The 26,781-nt window shown below is 34.9% G+C and overlaps 1 protein-coding gene across 1 annotated transcript in view; it reads right to left on the bottom strand.

The window, feature by feature from the left end:
* The window catches only part of TBC1D5 (TBC1 domain family member 5), a 564,828-nt gene that overhangs the window by 267,720 nt on the left and 270,327 nt on the right, over positions 1 to 26,781 (bottom strand). Inside the window, exon 5 of the mRNA XM_074030923.1 lies at positions 12,339 to 12,408. Within this exon, the coding sequence (XP_073887024.1) occupies positions 12,339 to 12,408 (70 nt within the window). The remainder of the gene's footprint in view (positions 1 to 12,338; positions 12,409 to 26,781) is intronic.

Here is a 26,781-nt window from a genome sequence, read left to right as displayed (position 1 = left end):
AAATTTTTTGTACTTTTTAAGTAGAGATGGGTTTTCACTGTGTTAGCCAGGATGGTCTCGATCTCCTGACCTCATGATCCGCTTGCCTTGGCCTCCCAAAGTGCTGCAATACTCTCTTTTTTAAAGAAAAAACAAAAAAACAAAAAAAAACCCAGGCATTATTTTCTTCAAAATATAGTGTTTCAGAGCTTCTAAATCCACGGTCATATTAAAGTAGGTAAACTCAAAAATCATGCTTTAAAAAAGGAAACCAAGAAAAGCAGTATCACGAGCTTTTTGATTTTATAACAAGCTTTTGATTTTTAATTGTATTAATAATTTAAATATGCAATAGATAATTAGATTACTAATCAAAGGACTGGCATTTAGAAATGAAGTGAGAAAAGGATCCTATACCAGACAATCTCTGTGAAGTTGTCTGGAGTAAGTCTATTTTATACTCCATGGTTTACTCATGCTTCCTCTATAATTAATAAGGAAAAAATCCTCTCCCTGCAGACCTGTCCTACCTTCTTCCCACCCCCACCTCACCTCATTTACTTTGATATTTGTGATAACTGGTACAGGCTTGATATCTAACATTCTATAACACGATAAAAAATTTGCCACACAGTCTGCAAATATAAGCCAATGCTGTAAAGGAAAGGCTGGTAGAATAGAGAATAAATTACTTTCCAGTTATTTATAAATAGACATTTATTTAGCAAAACCTGATGTCCTAATTAAAAGTCAATCCTACGACTTAAAGCATGTTTTCCAATAGTGTGTTGACTAATAGGGTATTACAAATAGAAATACATGTGTGTTTAAATACTTTCTCTAAGGAATATTAAAATCAATTGTATTTTAACTGAATCCATCGTTCACTTGATAACCTCTAGATGAGCGCTAAGCAAGTGAACTTTCTGAGATGACAGAAATGTTCTACATCTGACTCTCCACTATGGTAACCACTGACCACACATAGTTACTAAGCAGTTAAAATATGACTAGTGCAGCTGAAGAACTACATATTGTATTTTAATTAATTGAAATCCAAATTTAAATAGCTTCATATTGCCAGTAGTTCCTGCATTGGACAAGGAAGCTTAAAATGTTTTAAGGATGGCAACAATTCACTCGTATACACATTCAATTTTTAAAGTAACAACTATAAAGTTTCAAGGGATATAAATATACAAGTGATGCATACGCATATATAACTGGGGAAAGAAAACAAACATTAAAAGTTAAATAATACATGTGGTTAAATAAAGCAACTTAATTCCTTAAGAGAGGTAACATAGTATATAATTATTCTAAATAAATGGTGCTACTAATAAGACTATTAGATATGGATATAATCTTTTTCTTTTTCTTTCCCGTATCTATCTCATTGCCTCTCCCTGTGGTTTCTGTTTTTATCACTCCCTTCCCCTGCCTCCTCCCATACCCCTCTTCTCATACATATACCTGAAAGTTAGAAAGGCAAATCTTTGGTGATCACAGTGTTACTTCTACTGGTTACCCAAAAATGGTCAATGCTGGAAAAACCCAAGATTTGGATCATGAACCTAATATAATCATATTCAGCAACCGGCTGGCTAAACAAACCTAGAAGGGATAATTTAAAAAGAAGATAAATGGGCCATGGGATAAACTTTTGTTTAAAGTCAATTAAGTATTTTAAGAACTGCTCCCCTGTGGTAAGGCGGGGGGAAGGGCAAGAAGACAATAGTAGTTATTTTGGACGCTGTAAGTTTATTACTGTGAACTGAACAAAATACACATAAGTCTGTGTCTAGATCTATGAAAGTTGAGCTACACTGTTCAAGAGAACTTCAAGGTTTAGAAGTATTTTTTTTTTTAATTGGAATGAGGCTTAAGATACAGGGTTCAACTACCCTGTTTTGGTTCTAATGGGTTGAGACACTTGGACATGTCATCTGCATTAGTGTCCTAATATGAAAAAGTAGCCTGGAAGAGTCTTTGAAACTCCTTGAGATTATGTCAACCAAACTACTTCTGAGATTATGTCAACCAAACTACTTCAATGTCTCTCTCAGAACATAACATCTATAATCATGGAATGAAAATTATATCCATATGTTCAGATACAAGGACATCTTTTACATTTCAAATATTCTATCATTTGCAGGTTATTTTTTATTCCATAGCAGGTTTATTGATTTTCTTCATATTTCTAGGTACCTAATACTCATTCTCAATTGTATCATTATCAACTATTTCATAATTATTTTTGTGTGATTTAAAGATTTTTAACCCTCAGTTAAAATTTTTGATCATCGATTCAAATACATCAAACATCGCCGGGTGCAGTGGCTCATGCCTGTAATCCCAACACTTTGGGAGACTGAGGCGGGTGGATTACCTGAGGTCAGGAGTTCAAGACCAGCCTGGCCAACATGGTGAAACCCCCACTCTACTAAAAATACAGAAATTAGATGACCACAGTGGTGCACACCTGTAATCCAGCTACTCAGGAGGCTGAGGCATAAGAATCACTTGAACCCAGGAAGTGGAGGTTGCAGTGGGCTGAGATGGCCCTCCAGCCTAAGCAACAGAGTACGACCCCATCTCAAAAAAATAAATAAATAAAACTATGATATACTGAATTTTAAAACTTTAGTACTATCAAATAGCAAGTACTATCAAAATAGCAGCTCATGTAAAGCAACACTGTCACTACAATGAAATAGATACATATGTAAATACTGATGTTGTATGGGTCACATTAGCTGTCTTCGTAGGTAAGGGCATAATTTTGTCACTGATGACTAAGTTCAAATAGGAAAGTTGTCAAAATCAAAATGAAGTCACTTCTGTCAAACCCTAACAAAAGTACAGTTGGCCCTCCATACATGAGATGCCGCATTCATGGTTTATACCAATCAGACTGAGACTACAGTATTCTAAGGAGGCCAAACTCATGGATACAGAGGGGCTGATTTTTCCTATCCTTTCCAATTCCATAGAGCTGACTGCTGGACTTCAGCATCTGTGATTTTGGTATTCATGGGGGTCCTGGAATCAATCCCCAAGAATAGTGAGAGATGACCATAAATAAAGCCAGGTTTAGAAGGAAGAGCCCTCATGCACATACGCTGAAGAAATATTACAAAGACTCCCTGAAGGGCTCTTATACACATACGTCTGTAACAAAAACTTTTACCAATAACTTTCTAAACTGCAGGTTGCTACATGAGTACAAGGATAGCTAACTGCTGTACAAGAACATTTGCCAGACAAACTGTCTCCATTAGTGAACTGGTGTTAGCTCCTGCAATAAGCCCCTGTAACCAAAGTTCTCTGTTTCAAAATAAATTGTGTGTACTTTCCTCTCTTGTCTTTAAAAGCTTCCCCTTCCCTCAACCTCTTTGGATATGCCTATGGTTCCCAAGGCCTACATATCCCAGATGCGCAAATCGCCTAATAAACTCAGTATCTCTGGAGAATCTCTCTGTTTTTAACAAACTGAAACTTACCCATTCTACCGCAAAAGCAATCTAAAAGAATGCATTGCTGAAGAGTGGAAAATGAAGATCGTCTTTATACATGCTGCTCACCTCCCTGAAACTCTTGCCCCCGCTAGAACACCTAGCAAACAGATTTTCCTCTTACTGCCCACCACCCCAACCATTTGGTCTTCCCCTGGTTCTGCTTTTTGTTTTTTGTCTTGAGACAGGGTCTTGCTCTGTCACCAAGGCTGGAATGCAGTGGCATGATCACAGCTCACTACAGCCTCAACCTCCCAGGCTCAAGTGATTGTCCCACCTGAGCCTCCTGAGTAGGTGGGACTAGAGGCAAGTGCCACCATGCCTGGCTAATTTTTAAAAATTTAACTAATTATTTTATTTATTTATTTGTCTGTTTGTAGAGATGAGGTCTTGCTTTTTGCCCGGGCTGGTCTTCAACTCCTCAGCTCAAGTGATCCTCCCCACTCAGCCTGTTGGGATTACTGGTGTAAGACCAGTTCTTACTGGTGTAAGAACTAGGCCTTCCCCTAGTTCTTGATAAATGCCTCCATTATAATACCAGTCATCATCTATGTTAGTTGTTTCCATGTTTGTCTCCCTGCTACATCATAAGTGCCCCAAGGGCAGGGTCTGTGTTTAATTCCTCTTTGGGTCTTAAAGGTTTAGCACAGTGGTTTGTCTATATTGGGAGTATAACAAGGATATACATAATGATGGAAGATAAGTTAGCTCCCTTGAACAACAACAACAAAAAAGATATAAACAAATGTTGAAAAAGCACTTGTGAAAAAGCTCTGGATTAAAAATAAAATGGGGAAACAGAATTAGTAACCACTACAACTTTGCGTCAAAAGATAACACGATCTGATATTAAAAAAAAAAAAAGTTAAATATTGACTCCTAAATATTCTGTAGAAATTTCTCCCTTAAATCATTTATTTGAGTCAAATTGTCCATGAAATACACATTCAGAAATTAAGTATTATATAGAGCTACCTGGGACTATAAAGCAGACCAATGCATAAATAAATAAGCAAGATACTGGTAAATTTTTTAAAAAAAATTAACTCTCCACTTACGAACCTTAATTCTATGCATTTTCTCAAATTTTTAACTATATTTTTGAACCCTAATTCTATGCATTATTTCCTCATACTTCAGTATTGAGCAAATATTTAATTGACTTTGTATATTTCACCACCATATCCAAAGTATATATTACAAACAGTGATCCACAGGACTGACAGCAAGGCATTCCAACTGGGAACACCAGCAGGAAACAGAAGTGTGTCCAGGGGAAAGGACTCTCAGTATTGATTGACTCAGAGCAGCTTATCCTCATATTTCAAATGTATGCCTGTCTTTCCAAAGATAAACATTTACACAGCCTTGGATGATCAGGCTTTCGGCTGACTATGTAAATAAACAAACACGAAAAAAAAAATTCCCCTAAAGCCTGGCAACAGATAACAAAAAGGGCTTGAAGGGGTTTCTAAAGGAAAAGAACTCAAACTGTAACATGTATGCTCAAGCCAGTGTGGGTTGGTAATTAGGGCTGTAAATGCAAACAAATCAGTTGATTTTTCAAAATAGAGGGTAACATTTTTTCAAAGCCGTAAGTAATCAATAAATTAGTTCAGAGAGATTGTATATTATAAAGAAGCACAGATACTATCATAAAAATAATAAGTTACTTCAAGAAGATATATTCATCATTCAAATGCGATTTTTCTTTACTCAAAAGAGCCTCCATTATGGAGATAAGAACAAAAGGTAATACTATGACTGATTTCTGAAAAATGAAAAGGCTATACATTTTGTGCTCTCTGAAGTGATCATTTAACTGTAAAGGTTGTGATGCTTCTTGAACAAATATAAGCACAAACAAGATGCAAGACAATTTGATGAGATTAAATATAAGGAGCGATTATATAAAAGTTCCTCCTATATAACCTATAGATAACTATAGATTCATCTGATTCTTTAAATACTCATTTATTGCCACGTTAGAACTAGAAAAAAATTTTTTTTTTTTTACTTTCCTGAGGCAAGGGCCAACTTTGTCAGGTAGTAGAGTTAATTACAACTTAAAAGAAATTTTAGAAAAGACAGAGGGTAAGGAAAGGTGAAAAAAACTAACAGTAGTTACCCACTATGTTTTGATGACAAGGGCCAGGTACTTTACACATTTTACAGGTATGTTCTCTACAACTCAATGATACAGATGCTAACATTTCAATTTTACAGATGAGGTAATTAAGAATCAGAGAGGTTAATTACCTTGCCTAAGGTTACAGTGGTAGAGTTAAGATCTAGATTTTAGTGTGTCTTATTTCTGTGTGTTTTTTCCAAATTGATTCCCTAAATCATGTATTTATTCTTAAGAACATCTTAACATTATACAGATCCTCAACAATATACAGGAAATACAACAAAATCAGAAAAGTAAGGCTCATGGAATCAGGAAAGGAGCATTAACTCTAGGCCTTCCTTCCTCCTCTTCTACTTATTAAGCTACGAAACCCTGAAAAAATAATTAAAATGGCAAGGCCTTAGAAACTTAAGAGGACTGAGTGGTGGGGAAGAGGGATGGTAGATTCAGGTTGGTCTCTATCACCTTTCATATTACTTCTAGCAAATAAATTGATTGAGCCAATATTCTGTTTTTATTTATTTATTATTTTTGTGAGACAGTCTCACTCTGTCACCCAGGCTGCAGTGCAATGGTATGATCTTGGCTCCCTGCAACCTCCGCTTCCCAGGTTCAAGTGATTCTTGTGCCTCAGCCTCCCGAATAGCTGGGATTACAGGCATTCACCACTACACTGGCTAATTTTGTTACTTTTTTTTTTTTTTTTTGTATTTTCAGTAGAGACAGGGTTTCACCATGTTGGCCAGGCTGGTCTTGAACAGCTCATCTCAAGTGATCCACCCACCTCAGCCTCCAAAAGTGCTAAGATTACAGGGGTGAGCCACTGCACCTGCTCTCGTCCAATAAGCCAACATTCTCAAAAATAACATGACTAACAAAATTATATCACTCTAAGAGTGTGACTAGAACCTAGATTTCTGAATTTTAAATCTTGCTGCCAAAGTAGGCTTTTGCCCTATTATCTCCTTTCTACTGAATCACTGTTTCGTTGTTATTTCTATGAGATATATAATTCTCTTACATACAAATGTAAAAGGTACTATACTAAAAATAAATGTAAATGATGAAAAGATATTTCCCGCATCTTCCAAAATTATTGATTATATGCAAATAAGTACAAATTTTTGTGCTAAAACTTGAAGCCTAATTTTTCAAATTTACTTAATGATTCAAGAAAATTCAAATTAATGTACTTTTTCTTAGGCAGGAAAAGACAACTTTTAGATTTAAAAGGCAATACCAACTTTAACTTTTTACAAACTTTTTACCAATTTGAACAGCTTTTGACTCGGTGAGCTATATATAGAACATATTATATTGAGAAAGGTAGGCAACCTTGGAAACTCTGATAAATATCAAGAAATTCGAACACCATTGCTTAAGAGCCAAGTGTCTTTTTTCATCTCTCCTTAAAAGGAATAAAGCAAACAACAACAAAACTATATACACATATAAAGTTCCCTTTATTTCTTCAATAAAAGCTCTTTTCAAATATGAAATACAATATTTTATTAGAGGAAAAAAATAAGCCAAAAGTATGAACGTTTTCTTAAAAAAAATAAATAAATAGTTTATTCCAGTCTATAAATTTTTTAAGTCTCAAGTCACTCCACTAGCCCAGGTGTAGGATTTATTAACTAAAAACACACACAGAAGTATCTGTGTATCTTTTTAGCATTCAAGTAACTTTTGTTTTTTGATTCAAACCCCAAAGCTCCTAACTAAATTATTATAATCTTCAGTTTATTGGCTACGACTTCTAACTGAGCATCATCGGTGTTTATAATTTTGCACTGTCTCTGGAAGTCAGCATTGCATTTACAAATGATTATTTTTAAAGTATCTAATTGTCAAGATGAAAAAGAGTGTACATTTTTCTTAAGAGTACGGCTTTGGAAAATATAATGTCATGTGAAATTAAGTTGAAAAAAAATATTGAGTAAACTAGATGATTTACTACAGTTTATACAGAATCTTGAAAATTAGGGTTAACTATAATGTACAAATTTAAAATAATCTACAATGATTTATATTCTATCCTCTGCCATTTACACAAAACTAAGATGAGGTACAAAAATTAAGCAATATTTTGAGTTTCCCTGAGAATGCCAAATAACTGGTCTGAGTTTTCTCTAACTAAATTGACTATGAAGCCAAGTTTACAGCAGATTTTTGGCTATAGAAACACAAAAAGCTTATCAATAAATGAGGCAACAAATAAGTTATTGTCTATATTGGGAATGAAGACATAATACTTTAAAAACCTGAAAAAAATAGCATAACATTGACTCAAAAATGACAAAGATTTCCTGTCAACTTTTGAGGAAAGTTATAATTTGATCAAAAAGATATTTAGAAACAGGGTAATAAAACAAAAGTTTTTAAATGTTCACCTTCAATTTATTTCATAGGTCACTGTTATACCATCTAATAAGATAATTAAAAACATGCAAGCAGCTGGTACTACAGCTAAACAGATTAATGTAATAGTCTGTAGTCATATGTGCTGGCAAGGGGCTTGCCTCTTTTGGCGAGGAGAAGGTCAGCTGCCCTTGGGAAGAGGAGAAGAGGAGTGGCCTGTGCTACAGTCACTAAGTTAAACATCAGCAAACTGATAATCAGGAAACGACTTTTCTTCTTTCATACCCATTAATGTTCTTCTCTCAGTTTTAATGGTTAAATAAGGAACAGAGAAAGCTCATATAATTTGGCAGACAACATTAACATTGGTCTTTAAAAAGTACAAGATATATTTCACAAAACCAACAATGTCTTCTCAAGTCTTATAAACTTTCCATTTTAATGCATCATCTGCAAATTAGTTCAGAGATACACAATCAAATTTTAACCAAAATTTCCAAAACAATATCTGGACTATTACTCAAGCATCATATAATAATTGTACTGGTGCCTTAGGAGTTAAATGCAGCTGTACTCTAAATCCATGAAGCAAGATCAAAAGAAGATATAAATCCAAAGTAAACATCCCAGTTTATTAAAAAAAAAAAAATCTATGAGTATTAGGCACATAAAGCTGTAGTTACGGTCCATTCATTTTAAATTTTAAAATTTATTTGTCAAAGTCCCAGATATCATCTCTGAATTTATAGTAAAATATCCTCCTTTCATCTTTACTAGGTATTCAAATTTGTTATTCAAAGGTAACCTGAAATATGTGTCAGAGATTGAGAGTGTCAAATCTCAGGTTAAGCTTGTTCTTAAGCACTCTTTCTGCTAACAGACAAAAAATTTATTTTCTTGTAAAACATATTTTTTCTCTTCCTTTTGGTATATTAGATCACTGTAACAATTTCTATAATACCAAAAGGTTAGTGATGACAATGATGATGACATTGTCTGGAACAAAAAAGTAACTAATATTTATTCAACATTTACCATATGCCATTATCTGATTAAACTCCTCATATCAACTGTATTTTATCATCTCCACTTCAAAGGTGAAGAAACTGAGGGTGAGACTTGTCCAAAGTATTCAGAGTATTTACAATCAGGATCTGAACCAGCACACTATGTTTAAACATTGTTTTAAAAAACAGACCAGGTGCAGTGGCTCACACCTATAATCCCAACACTTTGGGAGACCAAGGCAGGCAGATTTCTTGAGCCCAGGAGTTTGAGACCACCCTGGGCAACATGATGAAACCCCATCTCTACAAAAAACACAAAAATTACCCAGGTGTGGTGGCACACACCTGCAGTCCCAGCTACTCAGGAGGCTGAGAGGCAGGAGGATTGCTTGAGGCCAGGTGGTTGAGGCTGTAGTGAGCCAAGGTAGTGCCACTGTACTCCAGCCTGGGTGACAGAGTGAGACCCTGTCTCAAAAAACAAACAAAGAAAACCCCCAGAGACTATGCCCTCTTGAAACTCATAATCTAATATCATAATAATACAAACAGTGGAAAGAATATAAATTTCAGTGTCCAATTCAAGACTGAATTCAAAAGTTATTAAAATCTCAACATATGTTAAAGGATACATGTGTCTGATGGTGAATACAGGAAACAAAGTTACCCATTTACATGAAGTGAGCACGAAAGAATTAATACTATGACTTCCCATTTAGATTTTCAAAAGGCCTTTATTTTATACGTTTTAACCCGAGTTTTTAAAACAGTTGTGGGAAGGAAACAGGTTAGGCATTATAATGCCCATTTGATAGACAAGAAACTAAAGTAAATCTTTGACACAAGTATATATAAACTATGAGTATGTTGGTGATAGGTTTAAGGCCTGTGTTGTCTAATTGTGAAGAAAGGCTAGGATTTCAGAGGCGGTTTAAATAATACAAACGTAGAACTGTCATGCAAAAGGACATCTGAGGGTTGCAACATTTACGTTTTTCTAATAACCTATTTCTAGTTAGCTTAAAGAGCTATAATGGCAACAAAAAATAATTTTTGTTTTCAAAAGTAAATTTTACTGAAAATTCTATTGCCATTTTAATGTGATTCTGCAACAATTCCTAGATTTTGTCAGTTAACCTTAATTGAAGCTATACCACAGAGCTGTGCTTCTATGAATTCTACACTTAACCCAAGTGTCAAATCCACAAGTAAGCTCATTATAAGAGCTATCACCTACTGAGTAGAAAAATATTCATTTCATACCTTAAATACTATAACAGTATTTAACAGTGGCACTGGCCTGCCAACTATTAAAAGCACATTTTTACAGACTGTATTACTTCAGCTTTTTATCTTCCCTTTTTAATTACAACAATAAATTAATATTCTAACATTACAACATTGATTTTTAATCAATGTCTGTCATTTTTAAACAATGACAGACATTGATTAAAAATATTTAGTTAACAACATTAGTATTTATTGTGCAAAGCTACACTAGGAGTTACTTTTCAAAATACAATTATCATTTAATAATACTAAGATACTTTATTCAAGAACAAAAAAACACCCAAGATAATATTATACCTTCACTTAATATAAAGTTAAGAGAAATGTTTCATTTCTCTTATGAAATGAATGAAATGAAAACATTTCTCTTAACTTTATATTATATCCACTATTTACTATAATTGGCTAAAATACAAATGTAATTGTAAAATACAATTCAACAACAGAATTTATACACATATAATGGGATTTTCCTTCTTTTGAAATATATTAGTTTTTCTTTTTGTCTCATTTATGTTTAATTGTATTTATACCTAATAAATTATCATCATAGATTTCATATATTACCATCTTAAGATTCCTCTGTTACATGTCAAATCCTAATATTTATTTAACTATCTTTCACATTTACTTTTTTGGTTATTGTTACAATCAGCTGTGACACACTCAAATAGGAGATTCTACCTATTGTTTAGTATGTCAAATACAAGCTTTATATTATGCTTTAGGACTCAGAAAGCATTTGGACAATTCCAATATTTATAAGGTAGGATGAATATAGTGAAAATTTAACAACAACATATGAGTTTTACTGCTGTGATAATACCCTTCTAGAACACCATGGAAAATAAGCCTTTTGTGGTATCTGTGACACTTGAACAACTGATCATTTATACAGACCCCAACTAGCATAAAATAAAAATATCAAGTGTTTCAATTACCATCTCATTTCTGAAATTCATAAACAAATTGTAAAAACTTGTTTCATTTACTACATTTTTGTCTAGTTCCTCCTGTATAAAAGGTCCGATTCTAGATGTTAAAAGCCTGCCTGAAATCTGAAGAAATAAATGACACAGTTCCAATTAAGACTATAAAATATGTATACAAATAAAAATATAAACTAAGCATAAGTTCCACATTTATTATAGATAAGGAGACACAGTTTAATATTCAAATTAGTTTTCAAATATACAGTGGCTCTTGCATATATTTTATAGTTTTGTTACACAAGTATCAGAAGTAATTAACCATAAGGACAATGTTGGCCAATTAAATTGTTTCTTCAATAATCTGCATTGCCATCTATAATGTTAAAATGTATCATTATTGAATTTGCACTTTTTTCCTAAAAGAAAATAACCAATTTCTTACACCACTTTGGCTCTGTATATAAATTTTCAAGTATTACTGAAAATACTTTAATCTTTCTTGTTCTTCAGTTTCCAGATATAAGGTACAAATTTCATAAACATTTACTGTTTATGAAAGTAAAATTCAAGTCATGAGGAGAATATAAAGAAAGGATTAGGTAAAATACATATTTTCTTAGTGTATCCTTTTAAAAATATTACTAATTCAGAAGTAATAGCCCTGTTTACTAAAGAACTTAAACAGAATATTAGCAAACAGCACTTAATTCAACCATGAACTACATTTTAAGCTCTCTTAGGCGCTCATGAGCGGTACTATATTTTAGCAGGAAAATTAAAAGGAAGCTTTAGTAATGTAACAGATATACTGGAAAAACAAAAATGGATTATAATGAAGCTGAATACTACATGTGCATACGTTCCAATTACCCTACTATTGGCTAACAACAGATACTGCAGTAAGTGCATTTACTCAAAAATTTGGAATATTATATTTTTCTGTAACTTATTAATTGCAGAAAATAACATTAACACAATATTGTTCACATTGGTCACCTTGTTAAAGCACAAATAGTGTTTCCTTACTATTCTAGATCAAAACCCTATATAATTATATATCTTATACATTATCTTGTAATATTATATGTGTATATGTATATATATACATGTATTCATCACCTACCTATAGGAATTAAAAGTCCCTTCAGAGTCTAAAGTAGAACTTGTTCTTCTTCCATTTTTATTTGAATCTCCTGGAGAAAAAAATTACAACACTGAAATAATGGAGATAAACTGAGTATTTCAGTTGAAAAACTGTGTGAAAGCTAAATGCAACATATTAGCCAAAAAGCATATATCCTCTCCCCCTTCCCCAAATTATCTTTTGTACTCAAAGCTTTTTAGGTAAAAAATTCATTTTGATTTCAAAATATAAACCAATGCCAATCCTAGACTGGATAGTAACAGTACCAAAGTAAGTGCTATCAGGAACAAATGAAGCACAGTACCAACATTTTCTTCTTATGAATCACAGACAAAACTAAAATTATAAACCAGTATAAAGAAAGGCAATTTTTTGTTGGTGACCAAGTCACCCATCCTGATCAGTGGTACTGTCAAAAGAGAGCAGGCAGAGAGCCAACCTGGATGATTTTCCAGGTCCTTGTTTGACACTCTCTAGCAATTTAGTAAACAGAGGTAAAATAAAAAGCCAACTTGAGAGGTAGTGATTAATTAATGAGCTTTTAATATGCCTTACTTAATATTCTTTACAAAACTTTAACTGTTAACTTTAGGTTTCAACTGTCAAAAGTTTGGCAATTTAAAACATGAAAAAGGAACAACATCAAAAGGTATTTGTCTCCTATAATAATATCAAACATTGAGAGAAAAAATTTTTACCCAAAAATCTGTCATATTCATAAAATCTAATTTAGAACAAATTATACATATCAATTTAAAGACTATAGAATAAAAGTAAATGAACTAAAGTTGGAAAAAATGCTTACCAATGCCCCAATGTTATATATTCTTATTGACTGAAATTTAATGGTTCAATTTTTTAAAATATACACTTCAAAGTACAGCTTTTATGAAATCATAGTATGCCACTATTAAAAATGTTATTTGTTTTTCAAAACAAATTAAAAGTTTAGAATACGATTATATTTTATACTCTTAATTCATATAACTTTGAAACATCAGGTCATATTCCATTTTTGTAATATTTACAGCATAATATAACAATGATTTATCCAATTTTATACTTTTAATATACTTTGAACAACTGAAGGTGCAACAGGAAATCATCACAGTGGTCGTGGATAAGTCAAACAGTAATTACAGAGTTTTCACTTTAAAGATGAGATTATTTTTAATTATTGAGTACAGTATCTAAGGTACTATACTTATATAATTATGCTACTCATTAAATGGTTACTGAACGCTGAAATGTAATTTTAATGATAGCTACCTATCTTTCTTTACACATTTTATAGTTGACAGATAGTAAAGAACACTGGTTCTTTTTTGAGAGTTTGGTGAGATATGTGCAGCTGTGCCAGCATTCAGGAGAAGCGGACTGAGCCCGCTTATTAAACTTTCAACTCTACTCTTTTTTCAAAATACTGTTCCAGTTTATTTTGTTTTTTGAAAAAATAAAAAATCCTAAAAAGGATTACAACACTTAAAAATGGTGACAATTTATAGAAGAAAATAATCCAAAAACATATAAATGTTTAAAATTAACCTAGCTAGGTATATGTTGCTAATTCTTTGAAAACATGGGTATGGTAATATTACTCATACAACACCCTTCCTTTTCTTTTAAAAATTAATAATATTATAATAAACTAAAAAGATGTAAGGAAAATTAGTCTCTATCTTGCTAAATGAAAATTTCTACAACACATGTTATTTAACAGCTTGCAGACATTTCCTGTGAAACATTCCATAATCAGCATAGAATAAGTACTATATTATACATTTAAAATATGAGCTTCTTTCTCCTTAAAATTATGATTAAACATGAAAAATAACACCAATAGAATAGTTCTTCCTTTAAGCTGATGTTTATCAGATCAAATATAAAATCCTTCAAATAATTAAGAGACTTTTGGCTTCATAAACAACCAGGTTTTATCACATTATAAAGGTTTTCTTTAATTTATAACTGTTTCCGAAAGAAAATATCACATTAAATATAACTTTCAAGGTGCAAAAAAATGGTAATGGGGGGGAAAAAAGCAGTTTTTCTTTCTCAAAAACATACCAAATAAGGAGTACAATTGTTTCACTAACAATATTAGAGAAAAGATTTCAGAGTTGGCTATATGAGGAAAAGGCAATAAAGTTTTGAAGCGGGAAAAACGCTTTGTTCCCTCAATCCTCTAGTTGAAATTAATTATAGCAAATGTTTATGAAAACATCTGTTCCTTACAGTTATAAATTCTTAATTTTAGTATGGACGATCTCAGACTCTTATTTTGGAAGGAAACTGTCTGACTATCGAAAGGTTTACAAAAGAACAGACAGAATCTGTAATTCTGTAAAATTGTGTATACAATGTGCTACATCCTGTAGAGATTTTACTTGGTGTGAAACATTTGGAGAGGCTTACTACCGGTAACTAGGAGAAATCAAAGACAAACAGAAAGGCTCATTTTTCATTTAAGCTATAATATGATAAAAAACATATCTGTAACACCAGAAAACAACTTCTGCCAGTTTGGGAAATAAACAAGTGTTACTTTACTACTGAATCTAATTTGGAAGTAAGTATAATAAAATAAGTATTAATTTTATAAGAGATTAAAGTAAATGAAATGACAATACAATCATGGGAACGTATATGTAGCATTTCCCAAAAATAACAACAGAGGGTGCAAGAGAGTTTACTATGATGTTTTTACTTGCTATTTTGATTCCTGAACTAAGTTGTCAGGTAGCCATAACTGTAACAAAGATGCATCATACACACACACACACACACACACACACACACACACACACACAAATACAGTATTAATGTAATCTTACACAAAGACTATTAAATGGTCAAATAGCACAAATATCTAAAATGTGCTTTAAGATAATAGACTTCCTTTTACTTACCTGAAAAGTAATTTAACTAATAAGCAACTTTTAGAATACAGTTGTAACTTTAAAGATATTTCAATATCTAATGTAAAGTAATCAGTAAAAGAATCTAGATGTCTTCATTGAGTATATTTCGAATACATGCACGAATTATATATAATAAATAACATGTGTTACTATATATTTAAAACATTGTACAACATATATCTATAAGAACAATTCATCAATTACTTGTGACCATAAATTTGAAATTTATACAACATTCATTTCTCATTAATTGGTATGCAACTTTCCTAATGGGTTCATAATATTCACAATTAAAATAAATTGCTGATTTGCAAAAATATGCTGACAGTTACATTAGTTTAAATTATAAGAAAGTGCATAATATTGCCTAATATTTCTAACATGAGTATCTAACTTATGAAGCCAGGAAGTATAACTGTGACTTAAATTTCAAAACAGAATGAATGGAATTTCAGACTCCCTTTTGGCTTTAACTGAGGTCATGTTTAGCAAAGGGCATTTTTGGTTCCATCTGTGCACTGTTGAAATCTTTCTAAAGGGAGGTTTACAATAGATTTCTGTAGTATTTTTTAATACACAAACATCTAGTTCATGAAGAGAGAACCAGAGATTTTTAAACTAGGTTAAATTAAAAACAGCCAGAATAACACTATAAATAATCACGCCTACTCAAATGTGTCTTCAGTTTACATGTGAAAACATCAAATTTTAGAATATCACATCACACTAGGTATGAATTCTGAAAAGTATTACATAATAAAGAAAAGGTTTTATCTTTGAATCATTAGAGAACTGTCAGCATACACAGTCTGGGGTATTTAATAGTAAAATGGGAAAAAAGACTTGGTTCAAAATGAAAACAAAGCTATGAGTTTACTGTAAAGACCTGAAAGCCTTTGTGTTTTTTAAAGGAATTAGTATATAGCAATGAAATGTTTTAGTTAAATTTAAAATCCTTTAAAAAAATAAATGATTTTTTTAAATCTATGAATAAAGTATATTCATGTATTGGCACACAGTGAAAGCAAAGCATAATGACTCAGCATTATCCATAAAGTAGCCACATCATTTGTGAAATCAGGCAAACCATTAGCCACCCCAAGATAACTATTTATGCTAAAAATCCAGGACCACTCATTAGATCTATGAGCCAGTGCTGAAATCAATACAGAAAAAAAATTCATGAATTTTATAATTTTCAATTTTCTTTATTATTGTTAATGTATTTACATTCTAATGATTTAATAGCCATATTTAGTTCTCTAAAGAATGTCTTAAAATAAGTATTGTAGATAATAAAAACTCAGATGTAAAATAAAAATTCATAAGAAGTCTTAAATAAAATACATTTTCAAGTGGACCATTTTGAGAAAAGGATGTTTTGTTATCAAAGGTTCCTATTAAACCTTTAATAGAACTCTTTTTTTTTTTTTTTTTTTTGAGGCGGAGTCTCGCTCTGTCGCCCAGGCTGGAGTGCAGTGGCGCGATCTCGGCTCACTGCAAGCTCCGCCTCCTGGGTTCCCGCCATTCTCCTGCCTCAGCCTCCTGAGTAGCTGGGACTACAGGCGCCCACAACCGCGCCCGGCTAATTTTTTTGTATTTTTAGTGGAGACGGGGTTTCATTGTGTTAGCCAGGATGGTCTCGATCTCCTGATCTCGTGATCCGCCCGTCTCGGCCTCCCAAAGTGCTGGGATTACAGGCTTGAGCCACCGCGCCCGGCCAATAGAACTCTTAAAAACAAAAGACAGAAAGCAGCATGACATCAGCAAGATGGCAGAGTTTGAAACTCCAAGTAGTACATGTCCTCCTACAGAAACACTGAAAAACAAAAAGTAACTCTTAGGACTTTGTAAAAGCTGTAATCAACAGTCAAACATTTTCCAAAGCAAAATGAACACTGAATCCGTAGTCCCAGCTACTCGGGAGGCTGAGGCAGGAGAATTGCTTGAACCCAGGGAGGCGGAGCTTGCAGTGAGCTGAGATCCGGCCACTGCACTCCAGCCTGGTCGACAGAGCGAGACTCCGTCTCAACAAAAGAAAAAAAAAAAAATTCTGTGCTTTTTACACTTGCCATTGCCCCACCCCCTCCCTGGCACTGTAGCAGTGTGAAAGCGGGTAGCTACTTTCCCAGGGTGGGAGTCTGGTACTTGGTTCTCGAAGGGAAGAGGGGACCATGTTTACAAATTGTTGTGTATGTATGTTCTACCCTGTGTAAGGGCCGCCTGAAAGATGACACGAGGTGCCTTTCTCTGTTCAGGCTAACTTAGAAGAAGCAGAGGACATCAATAGAATACACAACAAGCCAAACTAAAAACCCAATATATAGTCCATTCTCACGTTGCTATAAAGCACAGCCTGAGACTGGGTAACTTATAAAGGAATGAAGTTTAATTGACTCGCAGTGCCTCATGGCTGGGAAGGCCTCAGGAAACTTACAATCATAGCAAAACGGGAAACAAACATGTCCTACCTCATATGATGGCATGAAGGAGAAGTACAGGCAAAACAGGGAAAAGCCCCTTATAAAAACATCAGATCTTGTGAGAACTCACTCTCTATCATGAGAACAGCAGCATGGGGGTAACCGCCCTAATGATTCAATTACCTCCCACTGGGTCTCTCCCATAACACCTGGGGATTATAGACCTACATTTCAATATGAGATTTGGGTGGGGGCATGGCCCAATCATACCATTGTGCCCCTAACCCCTCCCAAATCTAATGTTTTTATAATTCAAAACACAGTCATGCCTTCCCAACAGTCCCCCAAAGTCTTAACTGATTCCAGCATTAACCCAAAAGTCTAAGTCAAGGTCTTATCTGAGACAAGGCAAGTCCCTTCCCCTATGAGCCTGCAAAATCAAAAGCAAATTAGCTACTTCATAGATACAATGGGGGTACAGGCATTGAGCAATACACCTACTCCAAATGAGAGAAACTGACCAAAACAAAGGGGCTATAGGCCCCATGCAAGTCCAAAATCCAACAGGCACTAATTAAACCGTAAAGTACCAAAATGATCTACTTTGACTCCATGTCTCACATCTATGTCACACTGATACAAGAGGTAGGCTCCCACAGCCTTGGGTAGCTCTGCCCCTGTGGCTTTGCAGGGTACAGCTCCCCTCCTGGCTGCCTTCACAGCTGGCGTTGAGTGTCTGTGGCTTTACCAGGTGCACAGTGCAAGCTGTCAGTGAATTCACCATTCTGGGGTCTGGAGAACAGTGGCCCTCTTCTCACAGCTCCACTAGGCAATGCCCCAGTGGGGACTCCAACCCCACATTTCCCTTCTGCACTGCCGTAGCAGAGGTTCTCCATGAAGGCCCTGCCCCTACAGCAGACTTCTGCCTGGACATCCAGGTGTTTCCATATATCATCTGAAATCTAAGGCAGAGATTCCCAAACATCAATTCTCGTCTTCTGCACACCCGCAGGCCCAACACAATGTGAAAGCTGCCAAGGCTTACAGCTTGTACCTTCTGAAGCAACAGCCCAAGCTGTACATTGGATTCTTTCAGTTACAGCTGGAGCTGAAGCAGCTGGGGTCCAGGGCACCATGTCCTAAGGTTGCATAGAGCTGGGGGGCCCTGGGCCCATTCCACAAAACCACTTTTCCCTCCTAGGCCTTCAGGCCTGTGATGGAAGGGGCTGTGGTGAAGGTCTCTAACATGCCCTGGAGACATTTTCCCCATTGTCTTGGTGATTAACATTCCACTCCCCGTTACTTCTGCAAATTTCTGCAGTGGGCTTGTAATTCTCCCCAGAAATTTTTTTCCCCCTACTACATTGTCATCCTGCAAATTTTCCAAACTTTTATACTCTGCTTCCTTTTGAATGCTTTGTTGCTTAGATATTTCTTCCACCAAATACCCTACATCACCTCTCTCAAGTTCAAAGTTTCACCGATCACCAGGGCAGGGGCAAAATGCCTCCAGTCTCTTTGCATAGCAAGAGTTAACTTTATTCCAGTTCCCAACAAGTTCCTCATTTCCATCTGAGACAACCTCAGCCTGGACGTCATTGTCCATATCACTATCAGCATTTTGGTCAAAGCCATTCAACAAATCTCAAGTTCCAAACTATCCCACATCTTCCTATCTTCTGAGCCCTCCAAGTCTCTAGGAAATTCCAAACTTTCCCACATTTTCCTGTCTTCTTCTGAGCCCTCTAAACACCTGTGGCTATTACCCAGTTCCAAAGTCGCTTCCACGTTTTTGGGTATCCTTATAGCAGCACACCAATCTCTGTGGTACCAATTTACTGTATTAGTACATTATCATGTTGCTATAAAAGACTACCCAAGACTGAGTCATTTATAAAGGAAAGAGGTTTAATTGACTCACAGTTCCACATGGCTCAGGAGGCCTCAGGAAACTTACAATCATGACGGAAGGGCAAACAAATATGCCCTTCTTCACATGGCAGCCTGACGGAGAAATGCCAAGCAAAAGGGGGGAAAGCCCCTTATAAAACCATCAGATTTTGTGAGAACTCACTTAATATCACAAGAACAGCAGCATGGGGGTAACTGCCCCCATTATTCAATTACCTCCCACCAGGTCCCTCCCATGATACATGGGGATTATGGGAAAGACAATTCAAGGTGAGACACGGGTGGGGCCACAGCCAAACCACATCACTCACAGATGCCTGCCGCAAAAGACTGCAACTGAAATATAAGATAGACCACCTGAGGCCTGGGAGAAAAAGCTGGTGAGGGTTTCTTTGGGAAATTAGGACATTCAAAAGCATTCATGTGTACTGGAGAAATGTAGAAGGCCATGTGCATGCCTAGAGCAATATGCATGATCAGAAAGTAACTGAGAAGACCCTAAGCTTCCACCAAAAGCTGATCACTGTATGAGGACTGCAAGCTCGGCTAAATGTTAAAGAACTACTGTGGCACAGAGCCAGTCTGCAAAGACAGGAAGAGGTTTCAAATTTTTAGGGTGTGGTTTATATAAATACACAGTGCTTTTAGATTTTAAGAGAAAAAATACACTGTCGATGATCTCTGTTTAAATTTTAAAGTTTTTCCAGGAGTAAACCTTACTGAATTGGTAAAATAAACTAACATTCAGTTTAACGAAATCAGGAACTAGAGTCATTAAAGCATCATAATTAAAAGCTAAGACTCTACCATTTATTTGTTCTCTTACTTAACCATTCAATATCTCAGATTCCTCATCTGTAAAATGGAGACAACAATAGGTTCTACTGCAAAATGTGGTAAGAAAGATTAAATGAGATACATGTATGTGAAGTGCTTATAGTACAATGTAGGTCCTCAAAAAAGTTACCTTCATTTTTATTAACATTTTAATCAATGTACTTATAATACTGGTTCTAGTACAGGAAAAAAAAATAAAAGGCTACTAGTTCTACACAAGGAGAAATACAGTTGCTCATAACTTAAATAATTGAATACTGTAACTTTTTTCTTCTTAGCAATTAAAAAGCATTATTTCTGAAAAACTGAATCAAAAACTTTATGAATTATATGAGGATGATGTGTAAGTCTTATGCAGCCCTTATAATATCCTTCCTGACAATGATCTTATCAAACATAAAATATTTAAAGAGAATGCAGGATATAGTAAATTTAAATAAAATTACAGCCTTGAAATATAAAGTCATATAATTTCATGAACTTAAGATATATAAATGTTTCTTGAAACTGATAAAAGATAAAAAACTAAAACCATGGTCAATCTATTAATAAACTAAAACGAATGTGTATGATAGTATACAGTATTACACATATACCAATAACAGATAAAACAAGCTATAAGAGGAATTCATTAATGATTCTGCAACTAAATGGGAAACAGGGACTAATTTCAAAGATAATCACAAGTAGAATTACCCAATTTAAGTTAACATGTGCTACGGCTGAATGCGTCCATCAAAAAGCATATGCTGGAAACTTAATACAAAATGCAACAGTGTTAGGAGATGGGGCCTAGTGGGAGGTGTTTAGGTCAGGAGAGCTCTATACTTATGAATTAATTAATGTTGATTATAAAATAGCTTAATACTGTGAATTCAATCTCTTGCTGTCTCTCACATGCGTTCTCTTGCCCTTCTGCTTTCCATCATGGGATAATGCAACAAGAAGACCCTCACCAGATGCTGGCACCTTGATATTAGATTTCCCAGCCTCCGGAACTGTGAGAAATAAAATTATTTTCTTCATGAATTACCCAGTCAGTGATATTCTGCTATGATAACACAAAACAGACTAAGATAACACATAATAATGCACAAATCTAAATATTTCTATTTAGTATTACTGTCATTTTTCCAGGTACTCTATGGATATAAAGCTACCTGATGTCTCTATGGATATAAAGCTACATATAAGAGAGTAGGCCAGAATCAATCAAGAACACAGAATTTTAAGGCAAAATTAATATTTCTGGGTTGCACCATCTACATATATTACAAGATGGGGTGGTACCAGATCATATCTGATCATCCAAATCACCTGGGAACAGGTATATAGGTAGTATGCATGTGTGTGTGTGTGGTGTGGTGGAGGGAGGGGAGAGAGACAGAGAGGGAGGTAGACAGAGAGAGAGATAGAGGAAGGGAGGAAGGGAGAAATGGGAGAGAGGGGGCAGAGAAAGGAAGGTGGAAAGAAAGAAGGGGGGGAAGTGGAGGCAGAGAGAGAAAAGAGATTGAAATATTTGTGGGTGAGGCCCAGAACTCTACTTTAAAGGGTTCCCTAGATTATTCTGATGATAAACAGGCCTTTCCTATTCTAAAATTATAAGCTTCTACTGTACTAAAAGTGACTATCTTATTATAGAAGGCAATTTAATTTGCCCTAATTGAGGAAATTATTGGGTATCTTATATGTCCTCATTTACTAATGACTAACAATAAGGCACAAACTATGATCTCATTTTCCAGCAATAGTAATAGATTGCATTGAGCTACGCCAACTTCACACATTTTCCTAATATGACCAGTACTATGTACTCTTTATTAGGGGAGGGTGCAGGCTCCACATGTTAAGCAGAACGCTACTAATGGCCTCTGAGGTTCTACCATAGACCACTTGGATCTCAAAAGCACCTTTTTGAAAAACAGTTGCAATGCTAATGCTGCATTTTAGACAATTACAAAACATATTTCCACTCAGTACATAAACAACAAAGTAGTCTTTCAGAAGAGCTTGCCAAGAAGTAAATATGTTGATAAAGAGTATTGAAAATATTTCTTTAAACTTGGAGAAATAGTATTAAGGCCATAAAACACTTGATATGGTTTGTCTGTTTCCCTACTCAAATCTCATCTTGAATTGTAGTTCCCATAATCCTCACATATCATGGGAAGGACCAGGTGGAGATAATTGAATCATGGGGGTGGTTTTTCCCATCTTCTTCTCATGATAGTAAGTCCTCACAAGATCTGATGGTTTTATAAGGGGCTTCCCCCTTTGCTGGGCACTCACTTTCTCTCCTGCCGCCATGTGAAGAAGGACATGTTTGCTTTGCCTTCCACCATAATTGTAAGTTTCCTGAGGCCTCCCAGGCCATGCAGAACTGAGTCAATTAAACCTCTTTCCTTTATAAATTACCAGTCTTGGGTATTTCTTCATAGAGGTGTGAGCACAGACTAATACATGATTATTATATAATTTGTCCTTCACTACAATTTTATCTTAACAAAATACAGATAACAATTTGGTTTAACTTTGGCTGAGACTTTTAGCCTTACTACAGTCCAACAAAAGCTTAAATAAAACATACCCTCCTCAAAACAACAAAACAAAACAAAAAGCATTATATTTTCAAAAATAATCTAATTGATATTTAGGGAATTCTAACCCTAACATTAAATTATCTATTAGTGCCTAAATATATATAACAAAAATAAAATACACATTATTTACTACATAAAATAGTGTATATGTTAGTAAAGTCCTATTTCACTGTCTTTCAAATAACACCCATAGAATATTTATATTTACCAAAATTATTCTTTTTCTTCAGTGTAATCAAAAGGAAACATCTTTTTCTAGAGAAAAGAATCCTTTGGGCACTACTCATTTCAACTGGTGATTACAATCAGTGCTAGATCCCTTAAGACTGGCTGAACATCTAGTGGACAAGACTTCATAAAATGTAAAGGCATCTGTTAACCCAAAGTACATAACTTTCAATGTTAACATTAGATATGTCCCATTTTAGTGCCTGAAAAATTCACTGGGACTCTATGCAGGATACAAATTATCATTTGTGAACCAGGGTTACAGATCCTATCTGTGTCTTTTAAATAACAGCTATCTGAACAAGTTCATATAACAAACATCTACTTAAAAAGCATAAAGGGCATTTTTACTAAGACATTCCAAAGCCTAAATAAAGAAGTGAAGGTAAATATTCTCAAAAATATCTTTAGTCTTATAGAAGATTTACTAACACAAATCACAATACAATGTTAGTGATTAGTATTTAAATCTAAAATCCTCAAATATCAAAAATTATTTAATGTTTACCAATTTCTTCAAATAAAAAAATTCCAAAAATATTTTGATTCACATAAAAATGTCTTATTTTACAAATTTTTGCTATGACATTAAAGAATTGCTGTACTAAAATAGTTTTCAAAGAATTCTAAATCCATGAATTGATATGTATGTATCATTTTATGATAATGCATCTTTATTTACTAAAAAGGTGATTTTTAAAATCTGATAACAAGAAATATGTCAAAATAATGGCTATTCCTTTAAATCTGCTAGGAAATGTACAATATTGTACAAAATCCTTATAGATGATTAAAAATATCATTCAAAGTAGTTATCACTTATTAAGCATTTTATTCAAACAAATTATTCATTACCTAGACAAACTATAAATGGGCCCCAATTAATAAAAGCATTTTGTAATTCAAACTTTTAGTCATAAATTCTTTCAGGATTTTTCAGTTCTTTCAGTAGTCACATGTTCAACACTTACAGTGTTCAAGGGCTGATGTTATATTGGTAAGCCAAAGCTCAAAATCCATCCCTAACAAACTTCAGTTTGATGAATGCACAACAGAGCAGAGGGACAGCCAAAGCAATGCATAATGACACCTTTGAAAAATGTTACACAAACTAGTTATACCCCTTACTGTAATAACGTATGAGTGAGGGGGTGGATAAGTCACAGACCAAAAAGAACATAAAGAGCATTCCACTAGAGATCAGCATATGCCAAGATTCTGTGGAGTTCACATTAAGGATTTTGGTCTTTATCCCCAACAAAAAGTCAGTAAAAGAAGGTCATAGGCCAGGCACAGTGGCTCATGCCTGTAATTCTAGCACTTTGGGAGGCAGAGGTGGGCAGATCACTTGAGCTCAGGAGTTTGAGACCAGCCTGGGCTACATGGCAAAACTCATATTTACAAAAAATTAGCCGGGCATGGTGGTGTGCACCTGTGGTCCCAGCTACTTAGGGGACTGGGGCAGGAGGACTGCTTGAGCCAGGAGATCTAGGCTGCAGTGAGCTGAGATGGAGCGACTGCACTCCAGCTTGGGTGACAAAGTGAGATCTTGTCTCTTAAAAACATACAATTTTTTGTTTGGTTTGGTTTTGTTTTTTGAGGCAGAGTCTCACTCTGTCACCCAGGCTGGAGTGCAGTGGCATGTTTTCGGCTTACTACAACCTCTGCCTTCCGGGTTCAAGCAATTCTCCTGCCTCAACCTCCCAAGTAGCTAGGATTACAGGTGTGAGCCACTATGCCCAGCAAATTTTTATATTTTTAGCAGAAACAGAATTTTGCCATGTTGGCCAAGTGGGTCTCAGACTCCTAGCCTCAAGTGATCCACCCGCCTTGGCCTCCCAAAGTGCTGGGATTACAGGCATTAGCCACCGTGTCCCACCAAAAAGATTCATTTTTAAGTGGTCACTTGAAGTTCAGGGTGAAGTAATTTGTGGTTGGGTGTAGGTAAAAGGAGAGTGGATGAAGGCAGACTGGATAAGAAGCTCTGTGGTAATCTAAGGCAAAAACAAATGATAGAACAGCTATCAACACTGATGAGATCATTATCAGACCATCTTAAGTATAGAAATTTACCATTCTGTCAAGACTATTGCTATTTAAATCTCATCTGAATCATTCATTCATTCATTCCATGAACATCTACTGAGTGTCTACTATGTGCCAGACACATAATTCCAGTCGTAGGAACCAGAAGTATTACAGTGAACTATAGCATTATAGAATGAAGTGGAGGAGCAGGGGGAGAAAACACAAGAAAATAAATTTGCAATTTCAGATAATTGTAATAGCTATAAATAAAATACAAAACAGAATAATGTGACATTCAGTGATTGTGGGAGGGTGCTCTTTGAAGATGAAAGTAATATCTGATTTTGGATTCTAATGACAAGAAAAAAGTCAGCCATTTGAGTATCTATGGCAAAGGGTACAATATGCAAAGCACAAAGGCACTACTACAGAAGCCAACTTTTAGATAAGAAAATAAGGCCAAGGTGGCTGAAGAACTTGGGGCAGAGAACTACGAGATGAGGATAAGGATACAGGATAACAAGTGGCCATAGAACTTATGGTTTGAATGGGAGGAAGTCTGGATTTTGAAACTACAATGAGAAGGCACTGGAGAGTTATAAAAATCACAAAATTAATTCTTTCTAAGATATTCTAAACAGGTGTGATTTGAAATCATTTCTATGGTAGTAAAAGTATTTTATTTCATACACAGTAAACAATTAGATTATTCATTTTATTTATTTTACTGAACTGCTTTCTACCTAGATCAGAAATTAACTTGGTTTCTCAATAAGAGTTAAGACTGATTACAATAAAACAAACCAGAAGAAAAGTACATCATAGGTTACTAGTAGGATTTCCAGTTCCACCCATAATGGAGTACCACTGCAGCATATTTCTCCTACTGACAACAATTTAAAACTCTAGGAAAAATGCAAAAAACAAAAACCACTTGAGGGCTCTGTAAAGTAAATAACAGGAGGCATGTTGGAGAAGAAAGTCAGTGGTAGTGAGTTTTGTGTTCTTTCTTCTCCTTTATTTACCACATCAGGATGAATCTGATAATGAAATAGCAGGCACAGGGAGGAAAAACTCCAAAAGAATCCCATTTTTCAGAAACTAGAAAAAGGAGCTCCTGTGAACTGCAGAGTGTGGAAAGAATTATCTTTCTTTTTCCCTTCTTTTTTCATTTCTAACCATGTGACAAGACCAGATCTAGTTTGAGAACTATGCTGCCACAGTAGGTTGGTGGTAGCAGTGGTGTGGGCACCTAAAACTCTAAAAAGCCTATCCTTTTGGTTAGAAAACTGCAAAAAAGGACCCGTTGTGCAAGCAGTGAGTGGAGAACCCCTATTATTTTTTTCTTTGCTATTTCTCTCATCACTTTGCCAAAAAAGCGCATCCATTCATGTGAAACTGTGCAATAGCGCAGGAGGCAAATGTTATGATAAAACCAGACACGGTGTATGGGGTAACCCTGTAGAAGCAGCCC

The sequence above is a fragment of the Macaca fascicularis genome, chromosome 2, assembly GCF_037993035.2.
Source record: "Macaca fascicularis isolate 582-1 chromosome 2, T2T-MFA8v1.1".
NCBI classification, from domain to species: Eukaryota; Metazoa; Chordata; class Mammalia; order Primates; family Cercopithecidae; genus Macaca; species Macaca fascicularis.
The sequence above is the reverse complement of the archived record's forward strand: the minus strand, read 5'-3'. Positions and strand labels throughout refer to the sequence as shown.